The following is a 26,750-nucleotide window of genomic DNA, read 5'->3' as shown; positions in this document are numbered from 1 at the left end:
CAGACAGGTCCTTATATTCTTGCAGGAATTCCGGAAAAGTTGTCCTCTATCGCCCACTACAGCACGTGGTGCATGACCGGTCGACTGGCTGTTGAACGGTGGGCGAACGATCAGTTAGAAAAGTGACCTAACTCATTTGAAAAGCTTTCCTACTTGTGCCTATAAATAGAGGACTCATGCCATTCATTGTTCATCAAGGAAAACAGAGAGAAACCAGCTCAAAGAGAGTGAAAACATTCTAAGTGCTTAGAGTGTTTATTTCCTTGTATGTGCTAAGAGAGATTTGATGTTTATGTGCTTTGAAGCCATACTCTCTTAAGAGTATTTGTATGTTTGTTTAAGAGCTATTATCTTGTAATCTACTTTGCAGAAGAAGAAGCCTACCGAAAGGAGAATATTGACTAATCTTTTTTTCATAATTGGGGCCTTAAACGGTTTTTTTTTTTTTTTTTTAATGAAAGGGACCTTAATTATAATGCTACTATTTGAGGGCCTAGGCTACTGCCTAATTCCCGTAAAAAAATGATAAAAATCATTATTTCTCCAATCTTTCACCCATTTCTATACGCGGCTGATCGCTGTAAGCATACACTACTGCAAGTGTTGAAAACATGGCTGAATTATGTTCCATTGAAATTATTTTATTCCATGAATGAATAAACCATAATTGGCAAACCAGAAAAAGTAAAAGCAGAAGAGGTCTGATAAAATGAACTAAAGTTTCTAGTGTCATTTAAAAAGGTACGATTTGCTACATCCAATGTACTTGCTAATCTTACTCAATGTTTTCCAAAGTCGAATCTAAGCCCTGTGAAATGTATGAGGCTTGCTCTCACATAAATGAACCCAAAATGCTCAGATATATAAAGAAAACACTCTACTTCAACATAACTGAAACAGCCTGATATTATACCGGCTTAAATAAAGTACAAATAATTTCACTCTGTTCTTCAGAAAAGAGATGATGCAAGTTCAGAAACATCCGCTGCAACTTGCTTATAATCTGCCTTTAGTTTTTCCTCTTCCTCTGGACCTAATTCTCCCTTGGTAGGCTTGGTTAGCACCAAAACACAGCATGTTGGCCTCTTAGTGGCCCCTGCATTTGCAAGGTCCTGCAAAGCATGATATTATATTAACATGAGAAAATCACAACAGCAAATCATTGTTATCTCATATCACAGATTGATCAGTGCGTATGTGAGCTTGACAGCAAACATTAGAAACGCCAATTAAAAGAAAACTACAAAAAGGAAGTGTAACCAAGGATTATTGGTGTCACCCAGATTTCTCTTCTTTGTCAAATTGCACATGTCTCGAAAGGTTAGACCTTTCAAAAAATCCACTTAATGGCATTCTTCCCAATTCCATTGGAAATCTCTCCATTTCTCTTCAACAATTTTACATAAATGATGGCAACATCAAGGGTGGCATTCCTAGAGATATTGGCAATTTAAGTAGCTCGACAATTTTGAACCTAGAGAATAATGAACTGGCTGGACCTATTCCAACTATAGTGGGAAGCTTGCACATGCTCCAAGTTTTGAGCCTTTGGGGTAATAAATTACAAGGTCCCATCCCATCTGGTCTTTGTCATTTGAAGGGCTTGTTTGAATTATATTTAGGTGCTAATAAGCTTTTTGGAGACATTCCTACATGCATGAATAAGCTTTCTATGAGATTGAATTACTAACATATATTTTAAAAAAAATCACAAGGATCTTATATCATTTCTAGGCCTACTTTATTAGTTAAAATAAAGAAGCCTGTAAGTTTCGACCAAAATAAAAAGTGTCACCACCATAAACAGAAGAGGACCAGCCAGTCACAACGCATTCAGTTAAAGTTTGAATTTTAATGATATGGTTTAAGGAACATATAAATAAAGAAAAAGAAATGATAATCCCACTGTAAACAAAAGAAAACCTCCCCAAAAGCCAAAGGAGAACAAATAAGTAGAACACAGATATACAGATAAATTTGTCTTCCTCTATATAGGATGCAATGCTATGGAAAAAAATATATAAAATAGGAGAATTAAGGACAAGTGCAAACTTACTTCTTTTGAGGGAACATATACATAGGGAATCTCAGCTTCTTCACATAGGATTGGAACATGAGTGATCACATCAATAGGAGATATGTTCCCGGCTATAACACATACTCTGCACTCAACAGAGGGAGGGAAATAATTATTTACAACTTCCCAATCACAAAAATCAATTCTTGGCTATACTTTTCAAAATAAAGCTACTTTTCACTAAGAAAATCAAACACTCTACATCTCAGTGTTTGGGCAGGATTTGAATAGTAAAGAACTACTTCCACCCCCACCCCCACCCCCTGTTCATCCCACCCGCCCCAACACAGAGTCACAGCTACCTCTCGTACCCATTTTTATTTAATTTGCCCAATACGTCTTTTTTCAGCATAAATTCCAAAACTAGTGCTCTACTCAAACTGTAATTTTCACCAGTTACTTTCAGTTTATGTATTCATCTCTGATAAAACATGAGATCTCATTAAGCTTCCAGTTTCAGTTGTGTTAATAGGGGAATATAAAAAATAAAATAAAAAAGTAAATAAAGTTCAGTTTCATGCTATATAAAAGACTCAGGGTTCTCACAAATCCATTGTCAGCATAACCATATAGGATAATGCTTATCAACAAAATGCACTGCCAATAAAGCATATGCATGATGCTAAACAAGTAGAACAAAGGAAAGATAAAAATAAAAATAAAAAATAAAATAAAATAAGATAAAAGAGGAGAGGTTCTCAACTCTTTTATGACAGCACAAACTGATCGTTTTGCCACATCATTTATATAATTCATATCTCCAAAAGAATTCAATGTCTTAGGTAAAAGATCTTCAGCTATGTTTAAAGTATTACTATTACCATAGAAGAATGAGAGAAAATAAAATGAAAAAATGCAAGCAATTTCTGTACTTTCCACTTTCTATTTAAGAAAAACCTGCAGCCTTCATTGAAAGAAGGGGAATATCACAGAAAACTTACCCTTTATGACCACGCCTTATACTTTTAACCACCTCCTTTACTCCTCTCTTCAAGCATTTGTGTTCAGCAGCTGGAATAAAAAATATAAACATAATTATTTTAAACAACATAGTACACAAAAAATTACCAAAGCATAAGTTGAATTCTTTTTTTTTTTTTTTTAGTAAGATTCCTAACTTTCATCAAACAAAATTCTACAACATCTATCATGTGGCTAGAACACAATATTAGTAGCTAGTTCTAGGCCAAACCCAAAGGAACAAGCATAAAACGAAAACCACCCATGTCTTTAAACCGTAAACCAAGTGCATATAAAACACAAATAACATACCGAAACGAATATTTTTAGATCAATACTATACATATGAAAATTTACCTCTGCGGACGAGCTTGAGGGTGCGCTTGCAGAGCTTCTTTCCGGCGAGGGGTTTAGCAATGGGGGCAATGGCGAGCAGCTTCTTGATCTCCTTCTCCTTCTGCTGCGCCTTCTCTGCTTCGCTATCGCTTCCCATCTCGTTTGCTTTCTTTCTTCTGATGCGGAGGCGACTAGGGTTCTTTCAGCAATGGGGGGAGAAGAAGATGCTATTTGTACCTACAGCGGTAACGGGTTGTGCTTTTAAAATTCAGACAGGGGCGGATCGGATTTTATAAATCGCGGGTTCCGACCCGCCCCGAAAATAAACAAATCATATAAAAAGAAGAAAAAAGCATAAATATTAGTAAGGATGCGGAGCTAAACAAATGGACCATTCATTTTTCTACATGAAAATTACATACAATAACTCCTTTTTTTTCATAATTTAATTTATAAAATTGGATAAGGAAAAAAGGGATAAGCCAAAAATATATATAAATCTAATGGTTGGTTTTTTAAAAATAAAAAATAAAAAATTATGAAAAATAATGGGGGAAGGATGAGGATAAATGCTCCAGCATTACTAGTAATTTTTTCAATAATTCAGATTTAATTTCACTCTCTTTCTTTCTTATAAAAAATATACAATTATTTTTAGAGAATAGAAAAAACAAAAAACAAAAAACAAAAAAAGAATATATATCAAGTTAAAGTGGGAATGCAAGCCAAATAGTGTTTTTTCTGTTGCACTTGAAAGTTACTATTTTATCCTTACTCTTTGTTCATCATGATTTAGTCAAATAAGGCTATTTTTGTCTTTTGGCATTTCTTTAGATTGTGAAACTACTAATTTGCCCTTCCTGAATCTAATGAATTAAAAAAATTGTTGGATATTTTTGTCTTTTATTTAAATTTACTATTTTATCTTTGAGGTTTGATACAGACACAACACAAACCTAACTTATGGCCAACTTCTCTCCTACGTGTCATTTAAAAAAAAAAAAAAAATTGATAGAGAGGATTTTGGGATTCTAAAAATTTAGGAAAAAGGACAATTTATTTGATTTAAAATTCAAATTTTTTTACACGTAGGAGAGAAGTTGGTCATGAGTTGGGTTTGTGTTGTGTCTGTATCAAACCTCCTATCTTTACTCTTTGTTCATCATGATTTAGTTAGGGAAAATGTTAAGGTCACAACATAAATCCAACTTATGCCCAACTTCTCTCCTACATGTCATTTAAATAAAAAAAAACTGATAGAGAGGATTTTGAGATTCTGAAAAGAGGTTTGATACGAACACAACACAAACCCAACTCATGGCCAACTTCTCTCCTACGTGTAAAAAAAATTGAATTTTAAACCAAATAAATTGTTTTTTTTTTTCCCAAATTTTCAGAATCTCAAAATCCTCTCTATCAATTTTTTTTATTTAAATGACACGTAGGAGAGAAGTTGGCCATAAGTTGGATTTATGTTGTGACCTTAACATTTTCCTTCTGAAAATTTGAGAAAAAAAACAACTTGTTTGGTTTAAAATTCAAATTTTTTTTACACGTAGGAGAGAAGTTGGTCATGAGTTGGGTTTGTGTTGTATCCGTATCAAACTTCTTTAGTTAGATAAGGTTATTTTTGTGTTTTGATATTTTTTTAGATTGCGAAACTACTAATTTGCCCTTCATGAATCTAATGAATTTAAAAAGTTGTCCTGATATTTTTGTATTTTATGTTTAAATTACCATTTTGCCCTCTGAGTAGGTAAAGAGCCAAACTTTTTTAGAGAGATTTTTTGGTCTTTTATGAAGAGAGCTTCAAGAATGGGAGAGATTCAGATTCAGAAGGAATTAATGGCGATTCAGAAGGAATGGGCAAGAAAGAACAGTGATTTTTATTTTTTTTTTTATTTTTTTTTTTTTACAGTTGCAGAAGTGTGCAGAAGTCAAAAACAAACCTTCCTAAACCGATTTTGTATTCAAAGAAGGAATGGAGGAGAAAGGAGTTAAAAAAAAAAATCCACCTAGAACGATTTGGATTCAGAGAAGAAATTGAGGAGAAAAGGCGGAGCAATTTTTTTTTATTTCTTGTCAACCTCTTTGTTGCTACAGAGAAAGAGTACAAGACTAGAAAAAAAAAAATCTGCCCAGAAATCCATCAATTTACTCCCACTTCCCCTCCTATTTCTTTTTTAATTTCTTCCTCTCTTTGTCCAGACCATAGAGAAACATCAAGAGAGATGAGCGAAGAGTGAGATGTTGAGATAGAGGGAGAAGCTGAGAAACAAATTAAAGATAGCTATTTGCGAATATTGCTTCCTCATGTTAGTGATTGGGTATTGCTATTGCTCGTTTTTTTTTTTTTTTTTTTTTTTGTGTGTGTGTGTTGGGGGGGAGGAAGAAGTTGATTTAGTGGTAAAGTATTGACCTTTGGATGATCGGTTTCTTTCTATGATTTTTAACAAGTTTGGGTATGATTTTTCTTGGGTGAAATTTGATGGTTTTCTTTAATTGTTTCTTCCTCTCTTTGTCCAGCATACGTTAGTGATTGGGTATTGCTGAGTTTTTTTTGTGGGAAATTGATAGGATCCTTTCTATGACTTTTATAGATAAATTTTCAATTTTTTCTGGGTGAAATTTGATGGTTGTGTTTGGTTGGAAATGTTCTTGGTTAAATCTCAACCTTTGTTTGTTTTCTATTTAATCCCAACCGTTGGGAGATTTAACAACACACAGCACAAAATAGTTTTAGATTCCAAAAATATGATTGGATTTGTTGGGAAAGTTCAACTATATGTACCACATGACTCAATTACTTAAATTTACAAATATATCATGTTAATTGGTAGTATTTTGCTTAGGTGATTTTTGGGTTGAGTTTTGTGGGTGTTCCATGTGTGTGTGTGGGTCAACGATGAGTATTGTCTTTTTTTTTTTCTTTTTTTTTTTTAATTTTTTTAATTTTTATGGAGTATGTGTGATATGAATCAGAAGTGAATTTGGTAAGTGCTAATTTTCAGTGACTTCGTTAGGTTTGATATTGTGGGAACAAACATATTGTTGCTAATGAGTTAATAACAAATGGGGTATTGAACAAACATATTCAATACCCAATTAATAGAGAAAATGCTGATGATGCATTCTATGAGTTTCAGAACCCCAAGGGGAAGATCCAGGCTTATGTGTTTGATGGCAAGTTCTTAGCTTCGGCTCTTTTTTGGAATAAATTGGGAATCCATGGAAATAAATCTTGAAGCATCTTATTCATCCAAGGATGCAGTTCTTGACAACGAGAGTTCTGATTCAATCTCGTCAATGGGTAGAAATCATGAAAGAATGAAGATGAAGAAGCCCACGCTTTTGCTTCCTAAACCAGTGACATTGTTTTCTCCAAAGCCAGTTAGTGACCTCGATGTTGCTGCAACTAAGCTTCTGAAAGTCTATTAAGAGTTGTCGGACTAGATGGAACCTTGCAAATTATGCAGTTGTGTTGAGGAGGAACTCTGGATTGTTTCTATATTATCTCAATTTCTTTCATTTTTAGGTGTTTTCAACCTTTGTTTCTAAAATCGATTCAAATTGTCCCAGGTGGAAGGTCTTAGACTTTGCTGCTCTTAGACGGAGCCCTGTATCTTTCTTCAACATTGAGAAACCAAAAACTGTTGTGTCACAGTAGGCACGTGCTGGGACAAGACTTGCCAGGGTAATTAGTTACTACCTTACAAATTTAGGGAAAAAAAAAAAAAAAAAGTCATGTTAGAAGCATTATGCTAACAGCATGAACTCTCATGTATTTGTAAGTTGGAAAAGGTTTATCTAAGGATGAGACAGCTCAGAAATTTGCCCTACAACACTGGCTTGAAGCTGTAAGTCCATAGGCTTTTGGCATACATTCTTCTTACTTGGTCTGATCATTTCATCTTCCTGATATAGTTCAGGCCAAAAAATTGAAATGACAAAAACCTTTCTAATGCAGTTTCAAAGTAGAGTCCTTTCCTCAAAGTCTAATTTTAGACCTATGAAATGCACACAATTTACTAAATTGATGGGAGTTATTTGGTTGTTTTGCATGAATTTCAAAGATATGTTTGTAGATACAGCCTTCTTAATTCATCTTAACTATTGGATGAACTGTTCTTTGATATTCTTTCGGTTGAATCATAGAGAGTTGATCGAGTGATGTTTTCAAAAATTGCCCTTGTACTAGATGTTAGGAAACATATTTTCCAAGTCACTTCTCATCAGACTTAAAACTGGGTCAAACTTGGTCAGTATTTACTTTCTTATAAAGAATTAGTGAATTTCTTTATTTTACATATAGATGCTATATCAGTGTATCTTTTCATACAATATTTCTTCATCTTCTTCATATACCTTGGTTCATGTCTCTCTTTCTCTCTCCATCCTGAAATTTTAGCTATAGGCGATTGTTCTTGCCTTTGTTACAATATTCCCTAATTGTCTCTCATGGATTCTATTTGATTTTGTTAATTGGTGTAGTGCCATGTTCACTTATTGGTTTCGGCAATTTGCTCTCTTTTGTTTCAGTTTAATGATTATTTCTATTTGCATCATTGGTGAGAAAAAAAAAAAAAAAAAGTTGCATGTTTACAACCTTTCCGAATCAAGTTTGCAATGTAGAATGTTATTTTATCAATCTTGACTCATTCAATCTCTCACATAGAATACACGAGGTAGTGCTTCAATGTGTTTCTATGTGTGTTTTGTAATAAAAAAAATGGAGAATGAGATTCACACCAAGTACCAAAAATAATTTCAGGTGTGCATACTTGTACACCTTTCTTTGGGTTTTTGTGCGATAAGAAAATATTTAGAGGGTGGGATTCTCCTCAACTATAAAATATAGTTTGAAGTAGTAACTAGATGATCTCCATGGAGGTAGCATCCGTCTTGTTGGAATTTTGAGTTGGTTAATCTATGTTTAGTATGAAGAGGTCTTAATTTGTGTGCAGTGATGTTGATATCTACATAGCCAAACCTTCTTCTAGCCCACTTTGAGGACATTAATTTTTTTTTTCTTTAGATATCAATCATTTCCTCTTCTTAACAATAGAGTATACATGATACTTAGCTTTGAAAAAATATGAATGCACTCCAATAGAAAAGAAAAGCAAAAGAAAAAGAAGAAGTTGATTGTTATATCTAGTTAATTGTAGCTTGTTCCTTTTGGACTCTGCTAGCCCACTTGAGGACATTAGAATTAGGCATATGTGATTGAGATGATGATCTTTTAGCTGTCATTTCCTAGCTTTTCGCTGAGGATAAGGATTCATTGATGAAAGTCTTATTTGAGTGATTTCATGAGCGGTGGATCCAAGTTTATCAAAGGCCTTTAAAGAGTGAGAGCTTGACATTGTTAGTCGATTGAGTTCTTTGGATTGTTGTATGAGGTTGGGTTAATGGAGGGAGAAGACATGTAGAGCTTGAACTTATCTATGCGTCTCCAATTTGAGGTTAAATGTTGTCGTATATTCTTAAGGGCTCTTTGACTTTAACATAGATTTTCAATGTGTCATGTACAAGTAACATTTTCTTCATTATTTGGAATTTTATGTCGATTGAGTTGTTTCGAGTATATTTGGTTATCTGTGATCAACACTACTTCTCTCGCTTCTTTTTCTCTTCTTTTCTACATTTTTTCCCCTTTTCACTTGATTGGACCCATTAATGTATCCAAAATGCTGACAATCATGTCTCTATGTTATTGTGTCAGAAGAAAAAGACATTTAGTGGAAGATTGCCATTCGTGACAATCTATGTCTCTATGTTATTGTGGCAGAAGAAAAGAAAGTTAGTGGAAGATTACCATTCATGAGCATCTGACTATTTGGCAAGTATTAGTTACATGAGATCTTAAATAAACACATTTTTAATTGTAAATTGTGTATGTTTATTTATCTTATAGAGCTTTTTTTTTTTTTTTTTTTTTTTTGACAGGATGACTTATTTATAAAAATATCTAGAGAGGAATTGAGGAACCAATGACTTTGTAACAATTTTGAGTTTTATTTTAGATTTTTATTTTTCACTCACCAATTCGACCTTATAATATTTTCATTACCAAAATATTTGTATAGTGAAACTTGCAGCATCGAACATTGCATTACAAATTATATCATCATTCCATACCGTGAATCACTCACATGGTTGGAGTTGCTATCTTTCTTTGTTGTCATTCTTGAGTGTTTCATTTTAGCTTAGTAAATACTATGTCATTATAGAATGCTTGTGCTAATTGTAGTTTCTAATAGTTTGGTTGTATCGAGTTAGCTGCATGTTTTGATGGTGCATATATAATCTTGGTAGTATTTATGGACAAGTTATTGGGACTGTTGAAAAGAAACTATAGAAAAATAAATGTGTTATTTTGGTGATAATTCATACATGCATGCTTTTAAAATTTTGCTATTCATGGCAACATGGTTTACTCTAAACTTAATACATTTTCAAGGTCCATCATGTATTATAACGAAGAAACATTTGATGGAATTACTATTTTATGTACCTATAGGTTGGTTGAGATAAACACCATGAACATGAATGTGCTATATATTTTTCAATACCCTTTGATTTGAAGTAACAACTTATGTGTGATATCTAAATTAAACCTCTTTCGTTTTCTTTAGGTACATCATATTTACTCAATTTTATAGTCTTACTTTTCAGAAAATTTTATGTATACTTGTTCAATAATCTAGACACTAAATCTATTTTATAGGATAATATATGTATATTATTAAAAGTATAATGGTAACAATTATAGTGATACATAATATGGGGGGCGAAGCACGTGCATTGCACATGCCATCCCAACTAGTATATATATATATATATATATATATATGTGTGTGTGTGTGTGTATTTTATAATAATTTTGAGAAGTAATTTTTTATTTCGATTTAAATATTATTTTGATGTGATGTAAAGATAAAGAATAATTTGAATAATTTTAATGTTGTGGAGTCCACATATGAAAATGTTGTAATTTTAATTAATTTTTTATAATTTGAGTAATGTTATATATCACAATTTATACCATGAAATATCACACAAGGTAGACGTACAGTTTCAACTAAAGAATCAACATTTTAAGTCAATCTTTTGTTATATATATATATATTACAAAATCAATATGGTTAGGGCTAAGGAGCCAAACAAATGAACCCAGAAAATTTATCAAACTGATGTGGCAAGATATTTTATATTTAAAAAAAAAAATGCAATTTTTTCTCTCTTATCTAGCACTCATAATCTGCCACATCAGTTTAGAAAATTTTCTTAGTTTATTTGTTTGGCTCCTTAACATTCCTCGATCAATATTCTTATACAAAAGGACAATGCTATATATTCTTAATGGATGCCACATCTACACCTTATTCACCGTCACCAATTGATCAGTCCAAAATAGTGATCGATCAGTGTCAGACTTGCATGCAAAAGTAATTTTACAATTTACAATTTCTTTAAAATTCTAAGAAATCATCGTTCCACCTCCCATGTTTGACCCAAATGTGCCAAGGCCCATGTTCTCGGGTTAACTTAGCATTGTGTTAGGCCTTGGTCTGGTTTACATTTTTTAGCCTACCTTTGAAATTCTAGGCCTGCTATTGGTGGAAGGCTTTTGACTCCTTTATGACGTCTCGCACCCAACAGGACGACAAAGAAAGATATGCTTAATCATGAAGCTGTACTGTCTAGAATCTACTTCAGTCAAAAAAGAAAAAAGAAAAAAGAAAAATAAATAAATAAAAAGGAAAAAAGAGGAAAAAGGATAAACCAAAAATAAATAAATTATAATCCAATCTAGCAATAAATATTTGTGATGTCACTCCAATTGTTTAAATAAGGAAATATTTGAACAACCACAAAGCCAATGATTGTTCAAAAAAGGAGTCATCATGCCTCTTGATAAGATTTGGTTTTTAAGTTATTTTTTTTCAATGATTTAAACTTAATTTTACTTTTTTTTCTTTTCTTTCTTTCTCATTTTAAATATAAAATTATATCTAGACATTTGATTGAGTAATGCTAAGCATTTTAAATTTTAATTCTAAAAATTAGTTTCCAAATGATGTATTATGAGTTGATAACATATTATTTGGGAACTAACTTTTCAGAATAAAATTTGAGATGTATAACACTTCTCTTTTTGATAAACACACGTGCTATAGTTCTTGATGAACCCCACTACATTTCTCAATATTCTAATACATCTATCCATGTGTATATTTGATAATAGAAAAGTCCACATTCCTCACTCAAATTACTATCAAATTGATAGTATCTTCTCAAACTTTTAATTGGGACAATGTTTTCTTTTCAAACTACCAAAAAATTGTCAATATCCCTAGTCAATAAAAAGACAAAAATGACTATAAATTTTAGTCAATTTGACAAAAATACTCCTATAAGTTCTAAAATAAAAATTAAAAGAAAAAAAAAAACGAATTTGTTTTAAATTTCCACTCTTTTTTTTTCTTTTTCTTGAATTTTTAAGTTTAAATTTTATTAAGAGTATTTTTATCATTAAAGTAGATATTGACAATTTTTTGTAGTTTGAGGAGGATACTATCGCAACTGAAAATATTGTCAATTGAGTAATAAATATTTTGAAGAGAGTATGAGGACTTTCTCGTTGATAAAAATAATTTTGAAAAGTAATTTTTTTTTTATTCTTTTTTTTTTTTGATGTGATATAAAGGTAAGCATTAATCTTTGGTGGAGTCCGCATCTAAATAATGCTGTACTTTTAAAAAAATTTAAAAATTAATCAAAACTATCACATCAACGTGGAATAAAAATGCAGTATATGTTAAGAGATCAGAGATCAGTTTGCTTATTCAAATAAAAAATAAAAAGGACAGTGCTAGATAGTCCTTTTGACAATTATATTATGTTTGACACGTGACACCTAATCCAGATAATTACATAAATGGTCATGTGAACCACCGTTAAAGGGCAAAAATATCCTCCCCAACAACCACATCCACAAGGCCTATATTGCTAAAATTGTGAATTAATTAATTAATTAAGCTTTTTGTGAGTTTTATAATTTTAGCGGTAAAGACAAAGAACAAAACGGTGAGGATTAGAGCTTTTTCTACGCCTAGTCTCCGACAGCAGGTCATGCTGCTCCCGTGCTCCGACAAAAACCTCTTTAATTTGGTCCAGCACACTTAACAGTTAACAATACTAGAACGACATCGTTTTGTTCTTCGCTTTTATATAAGGCAACGCTTAGTCAAGAGAGGCACAGAGAAACAGAGTGGGAGAGGGAGGGAGTGAAAATGACGTCTCTGAGTCTCAGAGCAATGGCTACGGTGATCTTGATCTCGATCGCCATGAACGGAAAATCGGAGTCCCACGAACTCCGGCCGTCGGATCACGGTCTGGGGTACCAGAATTCGTCGCCGGCGGGAGAGAAGTCGTCGTCGTCGTCGTCGTCGCCGCCGGAGATGAAGTCGTTTTTCGGGGGATCGTCGTCGCCCACGTCGACCTCTTCCAACGTGGCAATGCCGAAGGCCATGGATTCCAATTCCACCGACGACCCAGACGACACGTCGTGGTGGTCCACCGTCGGCCGGCATGACAACGGGCACAAAGATCGCGTGCGGGCCGTGCTGCTGGTGGCCAGCGTGGCGTGCGGCGTGACAGGTGTCGCTTTGTTAGTGGCCTCCGCTTTGATTTACATCTTCAAGTTCCGACGACAAAGATCACCCACCACCACCACCACCCCACCAGCACTGCCGCTGCCGCCGCCGCCGCCACCATACCATGACAACGACAACAAGTTACAGATAGTGGTTCGTGAATAATTCTTGCTTTTTCTTCTTACGTTTTTTATACGTCTTTCTTCCACTTTATGCAAAGTGAAAGACGTATAACGCAGAAAAAAACTTGCCCACCTTTTTAATTTATATATTTATAAGATGAGTGGACTTTTTTTTTTTTTTTTTTTTGGTAATAATTTGTTGGATTAGTGGAGAGATAGAGATTTAATAGTAACATGCAAGATCGAGAAAAGGTTATTAATGGAGGTCTCCATTGATGTAAACTTGAGCTTAATTCTGTCTGTCTTGTGTACTTCTTGCTACTTCTTATAATTACCAATCATTTCTTCATATGGAAGAGTATTATATATCATACTCTAATGTAGAAAATACTGTTAAAATAGTATAATTAATTAATTTTTTTTATTAGTTTAGGCTTTTAAAATATAAGCAAATGCCTTAAATTTGGAAATGGACCAGAGAGAAGCCGATGCTTCTTATTATAATTTATAAGGATAAAAGTGTAATTTTACTTCCTTTTTAAAAAAAAAAAATTTTTAACACTTTTTTCCTTATAATTTCAAGCCCTGGCTCCTCTCCTGTCCATTTATTGAAGTTTGCTTATGGGAGAAGAATTGTGGTGAGATGTTAATTGAATAATTAAATATAATATAATATTATATTCATATATGAGTGGTCGTTATTTAGGATTAAAGTAGTATATTATTGATTGGAAAGAGAGAATATAATCTTAGGGGACACGTGGAGTTTGAAAATGGTGGTTATAGTAATAGTAGGACTGTAGGGGGTTGAGAATCTTTCGGCAAATAGTGAAAAAGTAAAAAAGTAAAAATAATAAGAATATGCTTTTTGTAAATAATAAGCGGAAATGATGACCGACCTTGACTTTTCGTGAGTTTGGTGAGACCCTTAACTACCGCCTACAATAGTAGACCTTGTCGGTTGCTATGGTTTGGTCCAGCTCAACCGCTTCATTTGGATACTGCGTTTCACATCACTTTAAAGATTTGTTTCCAATAATTGGCTAATGGTTGTTTCTTTTTCTTAATTTTTTTATTTTTTATTTTTAAAAAATTATTTTTTTAATTTCATGAGAAAGCTTTAAGTGTGGATTAATGATAATAAAAGAATCTTTCCTAATGTGTTATGATTTTTAAAATAATCTTTGAATTTGAGAAGATCATTATTGAGTTTCAATCTATTAGTGATTTTAAAAATCACATCATATTTTAGAGAACTTAAGTCTTACTTCTACCATTACTCTGAAGTGTACTTTAAGTAAGTTTTGTACAAATTTCTATAGATTATTATGAGAAATTGGGTTTGCAGCAAAGCAAATAGACAGGTTTGGGCAAATAAAGACAAAAGTTTGCATTGTCTTTATCATCCTCAATGGAGTTTTTGAAACAAACGAGTGCAATGGTGGGGTTGTAGGTAGGGTGTCAATTCCTGTTTACGTGCCGAATTTGAGTCGTATTCAAACATGAATATAAGACTATATAAAACAATCATAACTTACCTCATTTAATTAAACATAACATGCATGTTGTGTTTGTATTACGTTAGAAGGTTGTGTCAAAAACTATTATCCCTTATGTCACTTGTCGGGTTTATTTAATTAAACTATATATGTCAACTGACCAATTTAACTATGGGTTTTGCACATTTTTATTTTTTCTTACCTGAGGTTTAAATTCTATTATAAATGGTACCTGACTTACAAGAAAATATCAACTTAGTTAGATTTAGTCACACGTGTCATCACATAGAAATGCCACATGTCCTAAAAATTAAAAATAATTAATAATTAAAAAACTAAAACCTAATAAATAAATAAAAATTTATGGGGTGGCCGGCCAAAAAGGAGACCCCATAATTTTTATTTTTATTTTTTTTAAGGTTTTTAGTTTTTTAATTAATTATTTTTTTTATTTTTTAATATGTATTAGGATACGTGGCATTTTTATGTGACAACACATGGCATTCTGTTAGTTTAGGCTAACGGAGGTATTAAGTTTGTCTTTTCCCGTAAGTCACGTACCATTTATAATAAGATTTGAACCACATGTAAGAAAAAATAAAAATATGCAAACCCAAGTACCAACAAAGTATTTAACCCTTTAATTAAACAGATCACACCCTTCACACTAACTCGCTAATTTCACGTCGAATTAATATCGGGTATGCGACGCGAACCTCATTGTATGTCAAATAAAAGCTAATGGCATTTAATTTTTGTACCTGTATTTCACTATGCAAATCTGAGTTCCCCCAACTGCTCTTTTGTTGATATCCTCTGAAGAACTAAATACTCATCTTTGGCTTCGTACTTATCCAAAAATGTTGTGTCACATCTGATAACAACACAAGTTATGGTATATTTGTATTCACTCGAAGGTCATTCTCACAATCCAGAAAGCAAATTGTAGGAGCCAAAACAGCTGGCAACTATGCATGCTGGAGCATTTATAGCATAAACAGAAAACACATGGTTTATGGATGTAGCTGTACCTATCATTAAGATATTATTGTGATTTTAGATAATGCTCTAAATGAGGCAATATAACCAATCAATCAATTAAAACAACTAAGTTCACAAATGCACTGCTTCATTTTAGGGCAGATAAATGGTATTTGGTAGAGTGATATACGATTATGATGAAGTGACAGTAAAAAGATTCTCAGTCATATAACAGTCTACTAAATAGCATTTATTTATCAAAAACTATGCTACTTTGTGAATATATCAACTGCTTTTTGAACTTAATGTTCATTCAACAAGTTAAAAAAAAAAATGTTCATTCAACAAACAAAGTAATGTTGGTTAGTAGAATGTTAAACAACTGCCATACGGCTGGAATGACGTGACAGTGAAATCACTGTCACATCATCCCAGTCATATGATATTCTACTAAATAACATTACTCTATTTGTTGAATGAACATTAAGTTCAAAAGTTAGTTGATATATATTCACAATTTTTTCGTGTCACCACCACAGGTTACAAGTTGGAATAAACCAATATACAAAGTTGCATAGTTTTTGGCAAAGAAATGCTATTTAGGAGACTGTCATGACGTGACAGTGCAGTCGTATAACATTCTATTGTTGAATGAACTTTTTTTTTTTTTTGTAACTTGTTGAATGAACATTAAGTTCAAAAAGCAGTTAATATATTCATAATTTTTTCGTGTCACCAGTCACCACCACACCAGATGTTTACAAGTTGGAATAAACCAATATACAAAGTTGCATATTTTTTGGCAGAGAAGTGCTATTTGGTAAACTGCCATACGACAGTGATGACGTAACGGTGAGTATAACATTCTACTAAACAACATTACTCTTTTTGTTGAATGAACATTAAGTTTAAAAAGCAGTTGATATAGCACAATTTTTTTGTGTCACCAGTCACCACCACACCAAAGTACAAGTTGGATAAACCAATATACAAAGTTGCTTGTATTGATCTTTGTCACTCCCACTAAATTTTGATAGTGACAGGCAAAAAAGAATTAAATTTAAATCAACAAATAGAAGTGAAAGAAGACAAGTGCACTCAATCATTCCATAGGAGTAACTCGATCAATACTACAGCATTTTTATTAGAAGCAAAGGCAAGAAAAAAAAAATATATGTACCTATTGGTCAAGAGGCATCCATTCTAGTTCTAGATATAGTTCCCCAGATTCCACATTCTGGAGCTTGAGGGCCACCTCCTGTTTCACCTTGCCATCAACAATGTTAACAGTGCTGTCATCTATCAGGGCATTGTCATGCGATTTCAGCCATTTTCCAATCTGCATGTCCCCAAACATCCCTGCATCTCCAAATGCCATTGCTGATGTTATTAAGGGCTGGAGATCGACCTCTGCTTCTCCCATAATATCATCGGATGAAAACGTGTCGTGATCAAACACGCGCTGCAACATGCCAAAATATGAGAAGTCAGATATGTTCCCATTATTAAATTATTTGCTTGTATCCTCAACAAGGTGCTAGTGTGCATGGTAGATGGCTTTTCCTTTCTAACTTCCATTTATAAATAAGATGGGCAGAAAAATGGAGAGAAAAAAGAGCAGAGAAAAGTTAGAAGAGAGAGAAGAAAGAGACCAACTGTTTAGGTGAGAAGCCAATTGTTTGAGACAAACAGATAGTATAGATAACAAAGCTAGCCCTCATACTTCTAAAGAAACCCCAAATTAAATGCCATATTATCTGCACCAACATAAAATTTGATGCACCACTGCTTCTATTTTTACATATAAATAATTTTATGCATAAAAGATGGCATATAATATTACATATACAAACTACAACAAAATATAATTACACCATGTTAGGACATTCAGTAGCATTGCAAGCAAAACATGTGTGAGCTTTTGTCTCTTAACTAGACAAGAGAGGAAAAGTTTTCCCACCATATCCTTGTAACCACAGCATCCAGAACTCTGAAAAGGAACTAGGGTTGGCACATGACTACAGGGATTAAGTGGTAAATTGATTGGTTTCATATTGACTGCAGACAACATGTTTGCAATTGGAATACATCCAAGTGAAACAACTAATGCCAAAACATCATACATACATACAAACGCTAAAGAAACATTATTCAATGTACTCCTAAGAGTATCTCCAACAGCATTAGGTATTTTACCCAATGAAAAAGCACTACTCTCTATTTTACCTACTCATTTTTCTATACAAACTCCAACAGTTTCTTTATTCCATTCTTTACTTTTCTTTAAATATTATTATTTAATCTTTTTTATTTATTTATTTTTTTTCACTTTTCTCTCTCTCTCTCTCTCTCCCTCTGACTCAACCCAAACCCCCCACCATAGCCAACCTCTGCAATTATCTCTACCCTCTCCTCTCTCTCCCTCCACACCACCACAACACAAGAAGACTTTAAATTTTGGAGCTTAAACAACGCTACCACAGAAGAAGGATTTGATACTAGAAGAAAAAATGATTTGATACGGTCGGCCTATGGTGAATCTAAACCCCATCTGCGACGACGGTGGGTTCTAGTGCTCATGTTGGGAAATTTTTTGTTTGGATTTCGGATGATTTTAGGTGTGGTTAATTTGAAGCTAGGAGCTGGAATTTAGATCTTTTGTTTGTTTTGGTGCTCATGCTAGGCATGGCTTGGGTGCTTTCTCTGCAATGGACAACTCTCTTACTCGCAAACCATATGGAATCCAAAGCTAATGCAACAAACATGAGAAAATCAAAAGCTTGGTCTTGAGGAATTGGGTCAGTCTCATGGGGTGTAGGTGAGGAAGAATGATTTGATACTAGAAGGAAATATGAGAGGAGGAGTTATTGGGTGGATTTGTCCAGAAAACCAAGAATGCCTTGGTGAGGAAGAGGGAGAGAGAAGAGAGAGAGAAGAGAGAGAGAAAAACAGTGAATAGCAAGATATTGCCATTACCGTAACAAAAATGTTAGTTTAGCTCTTTTGGAGCTAATCTGTTGGAGCTGAAAAGAGAACAATAATAGCTAAATGTAGCTAATATTGCTCTTTTACGTAATTTGCTGGAGTTGCTCTAAGTATTGGCAAAAGGGAAAGAAATTTGTATTCGTAATTATTAGTATCATTATTGGCTATAGTATGAGAAAGAAAAACACCTTTTTTTTTTTTTGATAAATAGTATGAGAAAGAAAAACACTTCTAGAGGAAAATTGAAGTTTTCATATGTAAAAACACCTAATTTAGAAAGTTGTACAGGGATCAATGACTTAATTTTTACGCTGAGTTATAATTTAGTTGGACAAACTAAAAGATTATGCTTTTTTATAGTTTAACACAAAGAACAGAAGTTATTGCAATAGAAAATCAATATGCCAAACTTACTATAGTTTCAAATACCCCAAACTTGAATAACAATTATGTGACGCACCATGAATAGACCATTGCCTGAATTCTTTCCCTTCTCAGCCTATTATAAACTTGACAAAATTATGTTCAAACCCAATTTGTGACAGTAACAATGTCATATGAGAGAGACAATTGGTCCCCTGCGCCTAGCTCAGGTAGTCAAGGGATGGGTGGGGTTCTGATAGATTGCAGAATCTAAAAAGGGGAAAAAAAAAAAAAAAAGTAGAGAGTGGAGGGGGGGGAGGCATGGAGAATTTGGAGAGCGAATGGGCTCACTTTGGGGCTGGAAACCCACTGCAAGCAGTGGCAACTGCTCCACATGTGTACTTAGCGATATAGAACAATTCCAGGTTTACAAGTACAAAAAGGGCAGCATCCAGCATGCCAATTGCAATCATCAATAAAGTATGGGAAGAGCTCACTTATTATGGAAACTAAATCTGTAATACAATATTAAGAAAAGTTACTTGACGTCATCAAGAAGAAAGAACAATAGGCAGCTTACCAACTTCAAGGGTCCAAAACGCTGAGGAACAGACAGCATGAGGTCCTGATTCCAGACCGGGTTCAAGTTGCTCCTTACAACAGTCGTCTGAACAGTCTAATAGCATCAAGACCAATCATTATCATCAGAAAAGAATACGATCCTATGAACTGTATAAAATTTCCTTAAGTTATTTAATGATAATGGGTACATCAAAATGAAGATATGTATTTGGCCATTCTAGCAGGAATCTGACCCGCCATCCACCCAATTGAATGACTTTCAATATTAGAAAAATAGTTCACAATGACAACAAATACAACTTAACTCAACTCAACTCAGTTCAGTTAAGCATTAATCCCAACTAAATGGGATTGACTACATGTCCCCAATTACCTCTCTAGCAATCATGAACATATATACATATACCCATTGTTACGTACGTATATATTTTTCCACACACACATATATAGTATATGTGCTCAAAAACAAAAAGCAAAACCAAAGTAGAATATACAGTATCCCCAAAGATAAAAGTGAAAGAAACAGTGACTAACCTGCTGCCCAAGAGTTATGATAACATAAGGATCACTTGACATCATATCTCGGATGGCTAAATTTGTGCCTTTTATCACTTTGACCTTCAATAATCCAATAAATTCTACCATGCCTTCCTGTCATAACTTTTAGCATCAGATAAATTGCAGTTACCTGGTAACATAATGTAAAATTTATCATATCAAATATATGCCCGGGAGAAATTTTTTATCTGTGAAAAACAACAATGTATCTATCAAAGAAGTCTAATCTATATACCAAGTGTGCATGGTATTATGCTCACTGAACAAGTTTATCTGATTATATCCCTCTCTTCCTAATGCTATGAACTATTACTTTTATCATTGAAGCAAAGAATCTGCAGGAAGGAGAAAAGGTAAACAAAATTTACCGAATTTTGAGAAGAATTTGATCCAAAACCCCCCAGAATCTTTCTGGAAACAGTTGACTGGAGAGAACTTTTTCCTGTAGGAAGTGACACAATCCGCAGGCTGGGCTTCAAAAATTCTTGAAGCTCATACTTAGCCCTACAAGAAAGGGTAGCAAGTAAGTAACACCTTAAGAGCATGAGATATACCCAACAATTGAATCTACCCTTAGTACCACTCTCCAGCCTGCCATGGTGGTCAGTCAACTGTCAAATGAGCATAAAAGTTTTACAGTAAAAGAGCACAAGTACAAATAGGGCAAAGTAGTTCAATCGTAGGTTGGACAGCAAGTAGGATGCTTATGGTAGTTGGAGCACTTTCATATCAAAATCAATTACGTGGTCCACCCAGAAAGTACATACATAGTCTGAATCAAGTACAGGGTGACCAAACATATACAGATGTCAGAAAAGAGTCACACAGATGAATGGATTAAAGAATTATAAGTTATGTCTAACCGAATAAATTTCGCACGCTGGTCATGAGAGGCATCTGGTCCAGGCTTTGCATATCCTTCTGGGATGAAAGCCTCATAAATTGAATTAGCAGAAGTATTTCCTCCAACTTCAACCATTGCATCAATTTCATCATCAGACCACTCATCCAGCGTCACAGACAAAACCTAAAAAAACTAGATTAATATTGTTCAGAGAAATATATAAAGTTAGTGTGTGAATGTGTATGTGTTGGGAGAGAATATGAAAAAGCTCAAGCACCTAAATAAATCATGACATTTATCGTTGAACAAAAGACTAAACTTGGCAATGAGAATTGACAAGGTGCATAGATATAGGATCAAATGAAGATTAAGCAATTAGAAGCAAGCAGATTCCACCATGTAGGAGGCATTTCCCAAAACAATTCAGGGAGTAAACCTGGGCTGGAAAGAGGACTGGTAGACAGCCCAAGCAGTCCAAATGCCCAATACAGTCCAGTTTTTAAATATGAGAGTAAGACTTGTAAGAAATGCAAGCAAACACAGACAAAAAGCTACTCTGGGCAACTCAATGATCTTTTAGGCTGCAGCAAAGAAGGTGAGTTTGTTTATTCAATAAGCTATATTTTCCATTTTCACAAATGGAACAAATTCAGCATGTCAATCAGAAAGTAGTCAAATCAACTCAAGCCTTATTATAGATATGGTACATTATGACTAAATTGACATCAGAAAGATTTAGAAAATCTATCTACATATGCATTTGTGGTGGTTTATAATACTAAGGGTTGTGATTTTAGGGTTTTTTATGGCGAGAGAAAGGCTTGAGAGTTTCTACAATAAGTGTTTAGAAATATAGGAAATAAAGGTAAGAGGGAACTTCTTAAAAGAAATAGGTTGCAGGAAAATTTAAAGCAGCTGCGTTTGAGACTTTAAGGCTGGTTTGATATGCTATATGGTGGCTAAAGACTTTGGAGGGTGTTCAGAGCTGAATAAATAGTAACATGAACCAAAAGACTCAAATTAGGGCAAGCATGGATTTTAATAAACCAAAGTCTCCTTATTAAATCTGAAATTGTCTCAGTACAATAGTAAACATATATATAGACTCTCGACTCTTGACATTTCTTAGTAGGGCTAGGACTGAAAAACCAACTTGTAATTTTATGAGTAAAATAATCCAAGGGAAACACCAAAAGAAAAAAAACCAATAAATGATGGACTTAATTTTATTTTTTTAAAAGAAAGACCCACAGTCCGTACTACGGCCCATGCCTAACAATAACAGAAATTACTAAAATACCGTTAACTCACAAATTTAAATAAAAGCTGAATTTCTACAATTACAATACTAACACCTTACAATCTACCACGAAAATGTCTTTTCAAACCAAAAGGCCTTCTTAGATGTCATGGAACCTAAAGCTTCTCTCTATCCAGGAAATGGCTGCGACATCAAGAATTCTTTAGGCTCCAATTAGTTCCTATTGTCTTAATGCAACAAAAACAAGTACATTGACTAGAAAAAATACATACTAAAAAAAGCGAGAAATCAATTTCCGTCCTTGTCCAATGCGCAACGAATTCATATGTCCAGAATATATCATTGCGCATGTGGCCATCAACAGCTAGTTGCCATTTACGTTTTATAATTTTTGTACAACAATATAGGTAAAAGGTAATCTGGGAGCAGTTACCTTAGATATATGGGTACCGAGGCTCCTATGTACACCACAACATTTCAAGCATATAAAAACTCCAATATTTGCAGACCTGAAATGCATTTATCAACAAAAATTAGTACTTATCAAAAAGAAATTATCAACAAATTCCTCGACATTGTAAAGGAACAAGGTGATGCAAATAACATGATTTTAATTTGTTCTTTGACATGAAGCCATTTCCCCAACTCCATCCACAGGATGTCAATTAACAACTCACACAGAAATTCTTCACCTTCTGATTCTAATTCTCCAAATATCAATTGTCACAATACACACACACACTCAACGTCACAACACACACACACTCAACATAACATAATTAACAAACTAAAGGTGTCCAGGTGGTGAAACTTACGCCCATTTAGGATCTGGGGCACCACAATCAGCACAAACACGATTGTCACTTTGAAGCAATAGCTCTTTTAGTCTTCTTTTACCTGTACAAAAAGTGCACATCATTCAATAACAAGGTTAACAAAAAGATATCATTTCCACATCATACCAAAAATATAAAAACGAGGCACAGTCTTGTACAAAGCCTTGAAAGAACAAATTGCAAAATATCTTTCATCAAACCAACCATAACTGTCAATATCTAAGCTTCACGAGCAACAAAATGGAGCATCTAGCCTTCATACTTACTCCACACAGTTAATTAGCTACAATTAAACACAAGAATAGACTAATAAAATAAAAAATCTTACAATTTTTCAGATTTTTAAGTTTCAACATAAGAACAGGAGATAAACTATAAGTTGCTTTGTAACAAATCAGAATTTCCACCAAAACAGTGGACTAGAGGTGGAGAAAAGGACAAAACTGAAAATATCATTCACTCCTAGTCTCCTTCCTGCACAAGACTACAAAGCACACATTTCTCCTTTCACCTTCATACCAGATGCTACAACACTATAAGCATAATTCAACAGCATGCAAGAATTCTCAACTACACTCATAAAAACCCACCCTATGCATACAATAGTTCTCTAATCGGCCAAGGACGAAGAGGCACTGTACTCTAAACTCTTTCTCAGGTGCTCCTCACTCTTGCACCTTTTCTTTTCTTTTCTTTTCTTGTTATGGGTTGGTAACTAAAACTTGGTTCCTCAGGAGCTTCTTCAATTCATATCAGACTGCAATTGTGTGAGCTTCCACTCTGTAATTGTATGACGGACACAAATATACAGAAGAAAAAAAAAATGCAATTTACACATCCCAACACCTTAGTAAGGGAATATGAAAGTGCCCCTACTCCAGCATATCTATATTCAACAAGTCAAAATAAATAATAATTTAAACTCCATTGAGTGGCACAAAGAAAAAGAAAACCGACATGCACTCGATTACAAAATAGATGTTATGTTCGAGGATGCACTCGATTACGAAATAGATGTTATAAGACTATCCAATTACTTAGAGCCCACTGATCATAATAACACACTTGAAAGTATTACAAGAATACCTGAAGCAGTCCCCCCAAGTTCCAGTGGATGGTTACTCATTGCTGTGCTTATAACCCACAATGATCCAACAAAACCTAGCTCTTCCAAATTGTCTAGACAAAATGACCTGAAAAAGGAGAAGGGGGGGGGGGGGGGGGAAGAAAATCCATCTCAGCAAACGTTATGCTAAAAACCAACAGCTCACACGCCCGGATAAATTCTCAAAATTAAAACTTTTTCAACATTCAACCAACAAATTACACTAGACAAAACAGGGATTACCAGGTTAGGATTAACAAACTGACAAATAAACTTACTTTCTAGATCATAGATATGGAATTGAAACATGAGAACAAAAATTCAGAACATGGTCAGAACAGTAGCAAAAAAAGGGACCCAAACTAAGCACTTTTATAACGAGTGATAATCTCAAAAACAAAAACAAAAAAAGTAGCAGGGTATTTGAGATCATTTGTAGGCATTCCAACCAATTATTGAAACGTGCACATATTCATCTTACTGAAACAATCATTCAATAAATTATTTATATGCTTCTTTTTTCTTGCTGCTGAGAAAACAAACCAAAAAAAACTGGGTCAAAGACTTAAAGGTCCCAAATGATGGGAAATCTAGAAAGACTCCATATTCAAATATAATTCCCAATCCTACATTTTCTCAGCAGCAAAAGGCAACAAAAAGAACAAATCATATTAACTACATTAACAACATATTAAACCCAAATCAATATTGGAAAAATAATCATACAATGATGAATGATGGTGGGTTCATTCATTAACGGTCAAAAAGTTGGAAATTTTGGATTTGGATTGAGACCGTTTGGATAGCGTCATAAAAAATGAAAAAACATTCACATCAGAGGTTTCAAAACCGTCAAATGGTTGTAACCATTAACAACCACCCAAAAAAAAACAGAAAGAGATGATGAGATTCATTGCAGCCAAATTGGAAGATCTAAAGAGAGAGAAATAAAGATTCACCAGCAAATTTCAGATAACAAAATGCCGAACTCCAAACCCAAAGAGCTCCTTCGAGAGACAGAGAGAGGGAGAAAGATGCTGAGGCGCTATTCTTGTTATTGTGTTTTGTTTCACACCCTTTTGATTCGGGTGATGAAAACTTTGTGTTTTTATTGTTTTATAATCATTTTATTTAATTATTTTACGCCTTTCTTTTTTACTGTTTTCAAAAGGGTCAGACCAGAAATGGGAATCACTTTATTAGAAGAAATAAATCATAACATAAATGCCACTCGTCTTCTTTGATTTAAAAGTCAAATAGTTGATGGGAGTTTGAAAGTTATCCAACCCAGTGATCTTTCTTCGCTCGCATGGCCTTGTAAAGAGATAACAACAACCTTAAAATGCACTTTTATGTACTTTGTTATTCGAGCCAGCTTTGGTCGCCTAGGTTGCCGTTGTTGGGGCAAGGCTTAGGTGCGGTAGTGCAAAACTACCGCACCAAGCAGTAGTCCAAAACTGCACCGTTTGGTGCAGTTTTGAGAAGGAAAAATTCAAAACTGAACCAAACGGTGCAGTTTTGGGCCGGGAAAAAATAGGTTTTTTTAAAAATATAACAAACAATTATTTAAGAATTAAAAAATATAAAAAACTAATAATTAAAAATATATTTCATTTTGGCCAAGGGGTGGCTCCACCCCTTTCATTTTTTATTTTTTTTTTCTCTTCTATTTTTTTAATACTTTTAGTTTTTAAATATTTTTCTTTTTCTTTTTCTTTTTCTTTAAAAGAACTATTTGTTTATTGCCCAAAACTGCACCAAACCTTGGACACCAGCATGGTGCGGTAGTTTTGAACTACCGCACCTAAGCCTTGCCCTTTGGAAAACTGCACCGTTTGGTGCAGTTTTGAGAAGGAAAAATTCAAAACTGAACCAAACGGTGCAGTTTTGGGCTGGGAAAAAATAGGTTTTTTTTAAAAATATAACAAACAATTATTTAAGAATTAAAAAATATAAAAAACTAATAATTAAAAATATTTTTCATTTTGGCCAAGGGGTGGCTCCACCCCTTTCATTTTTTATTTTTTTTTTCTCTTCTATTTTTTTAATACTTTTAGTTTTTAAATATTTTTCTTTTTCTTTTTCTTTTTCTTTAAAAGAACTATTTGTTTATTGCCCAAAACTGCACCAAACCTTGGACTACAGCGTGGTGCGGTAGTTTTGAACTACCGCACCTAAGCCTTGCCCCCGTTGTTGTTCTGTATCCTAGCTATTATTATTATTATATATCTTCTAAAAAAGGTATTGAAAAATGTTTCTTTTTATATTTTTTGGTCGTGTTAATTTCTAATTATTTTAAAATTTAAGTTTATAAAAACTAATGAATTTAAGGGCCGAATTAAATTTCGGACTATAGATCATTCATCTCAAATCCTAAAAGAATGGAAAAATAAACAAGGGATGAGCTTAAAGACTTAGCAAGTTATATTTCCGACCGATCTTAAATCGGTTCATTTGAAAAAAAGTTTAAGGTAAACTTTCTTATTAACTTAAAACATATTATTTGTAACTTCTATAATATGTCATTGCGTACAAGTATGTCCTATATGTGCGGGATTGTGTGATTTAACCTTCAAGGA

The 26,750-nt window shown here is 33.7% G+C and overlaps 3 protein-coding genes across 5 annotated transcripts; 1 reads left to right on the top strand and 2 right to left on the bottom strand.

The window, feature by feature from the left end:
* Positions 1 to 702: 702 nt before the first annotated feature.
* On the bottom strand, positions 703 to 3,613 carry LOC132171604 (Ribosomal protein L7Ae/L30e/S12e/Gadd45 family protein). The gene is made up of 4 exons (XM_059582971.2): positions 3,395 to 3,613; positions 3,019 to 3,088; positions 2,057 to 2,162; positions 703 to 1,112 (listed from the first exon to the last, which is right to left on the bottom strand). The coding sequence occupies exons 1-4, from the start codon at positions 3,528 to 3,530 to the stop codon at positions 951 to 953; spliced, it is 474 nt and encodes a 157-aa protein (XP_059438954.1). The 5' UTR covers positions 3,531 to 3,613; the 3' UTR covers positions 703 to 950.
* An 8,843-nt stretch (positions 3,614 to 12,456) lies between these two features.
* LOC132172237 (uncharacterized) lies at positions 12,457 to 13,337 on the top strand. The gene has a single exon (XM_059583702.2). The coding sequence runs from the start codon at positions 12,673 to 12,675 to the stop codon at positions 13,198 to 13,200; it is 528 nt and encodes a 175-aa protein (XP_059439685.1). The 5' UTR covers positions 12,457 to 12,672; the 3' UTR covers positions 13,201 to 13,337.
* Positions 13,338 to 15,274: 1,937 nt separating this feature from the next.
* Positions 15,275 to 25,240, bottom strand: LOC132170990 (putative ADP-ribosylation factor GTPase-activating protein AGD13). Of its 3 annotated transcripts, none has more exons than XM_059582173.2 (10): positions 25,131 to 25,240; positions 24,153 to 24,259; positions 23,046 to 23,127; positions 22,664 to 22,739; positions 20,989 to 21,152; positions 20,494 to 20,629; positions 20,102 to 20,218; positions 19,566 to 19,661; positions 16,818 to 17,099; positions 15,275 to 15,530 (listed from the first exon to the last, which is right to left on the bottom strand). In XM_059582173.2, the coding sequence occupies exons 2-9, from the start codon at positions 24,190 to 24,192 to the stop codon at positions 16,818 to 16,820; spliced, it is 993 nt and encodes a 330-aa protein (XP_059438156.1). In that variant the 5' UTR covers positions 24,193 to 24,259; positions 25,131 to 25,240; the 3' UTR covers positions 15,275 to 15,530. The 3 variants fall into 3 exon arrangements, with proteins under 3 accessions (XP_059438156.1, XP_059438157.1, XP_059438158.1); XM_059582174.2 differs by lacking the exon at positions 15,275 to 15,530 and adding an exon at positions 15,537 to 15,687; XM_059582175.2 differs by lacking the exon at positions 15,275 to 15,530 and adding an exon at positions 15,537 to 15,681.
* Between the last annotated feature and the right edge of the window lie 1,510 nt (positions 25,241 to 26,750).

Source organism: Corylus avellana, chromosome 1, assembly GCF_965113065.1.
Source record: "Corylus avellana chromosome 1, dhCorAvel1.hap1.2, whole genome shotgun sequence".
Lineage (NCBI taxonomy): Eukaryota > Viridiplantae > Streptophyta > Magnoliopsida > Fagales > Betulaceae > Corylus > Corylus avellana.
Note: the sequence above shows the minus strand (reverse complement) of the source record. Positions and strands in the feature narration are given on the sequence as shown.

Bases quoted from the DNA above. Each gene is read 5' to 3' on its own strand.
- LOC132171604 (XM_059582971.2), bottom strand. From the start codon at position 3,530: ATGGGAAGCGATAGCGAAGCAGAGAAGGCGCAGCAGAAGGAGAAGGAG. The intron at 3,089-3,394 runs GTAAATTTTCAT...TTTTTATTCCAG, and splicing joins CCTCAAGCTCGTCCGCAGAG to CTGCTGAACACAAATGCTTG. The intron at 2,163-3,018 runs GTAAGTTTTCTG...TGTTGAGTGCAG, and splicing joins ATAAGGCGTGGTCATAAAGG to AGTATGTGTTATAGCCGGGA.
- LOC132172237 (XM_059583702.2), top strand. From the start codon at position 12,673: ATGACGTCTCTGAGTCTCAGAGCAATGGCTACGGTGATCTTGATCTCG.
- LOC132170990 (XM_059582173.2), bottom strand. From the start codon at position 24,192: ATGAGTAACCATCCACTGGAACTTGGGGGGACTGCTTCAG. The intron at 23,128-24,152 runs GTATTCTTGTAA...CTTTTTGTACAG, and splicing joins ACTTGGGGGGACTGCTTCAG to GTAAAAGAAGACTAAAAGAG. The intron at 22,740-23,045 runs GTAAGTTTCACC...AATGCATTTCAG, and splicing joins GCCCCAGATCCTAAATGGGC to GTCTGCAAATATTGGAGTTT.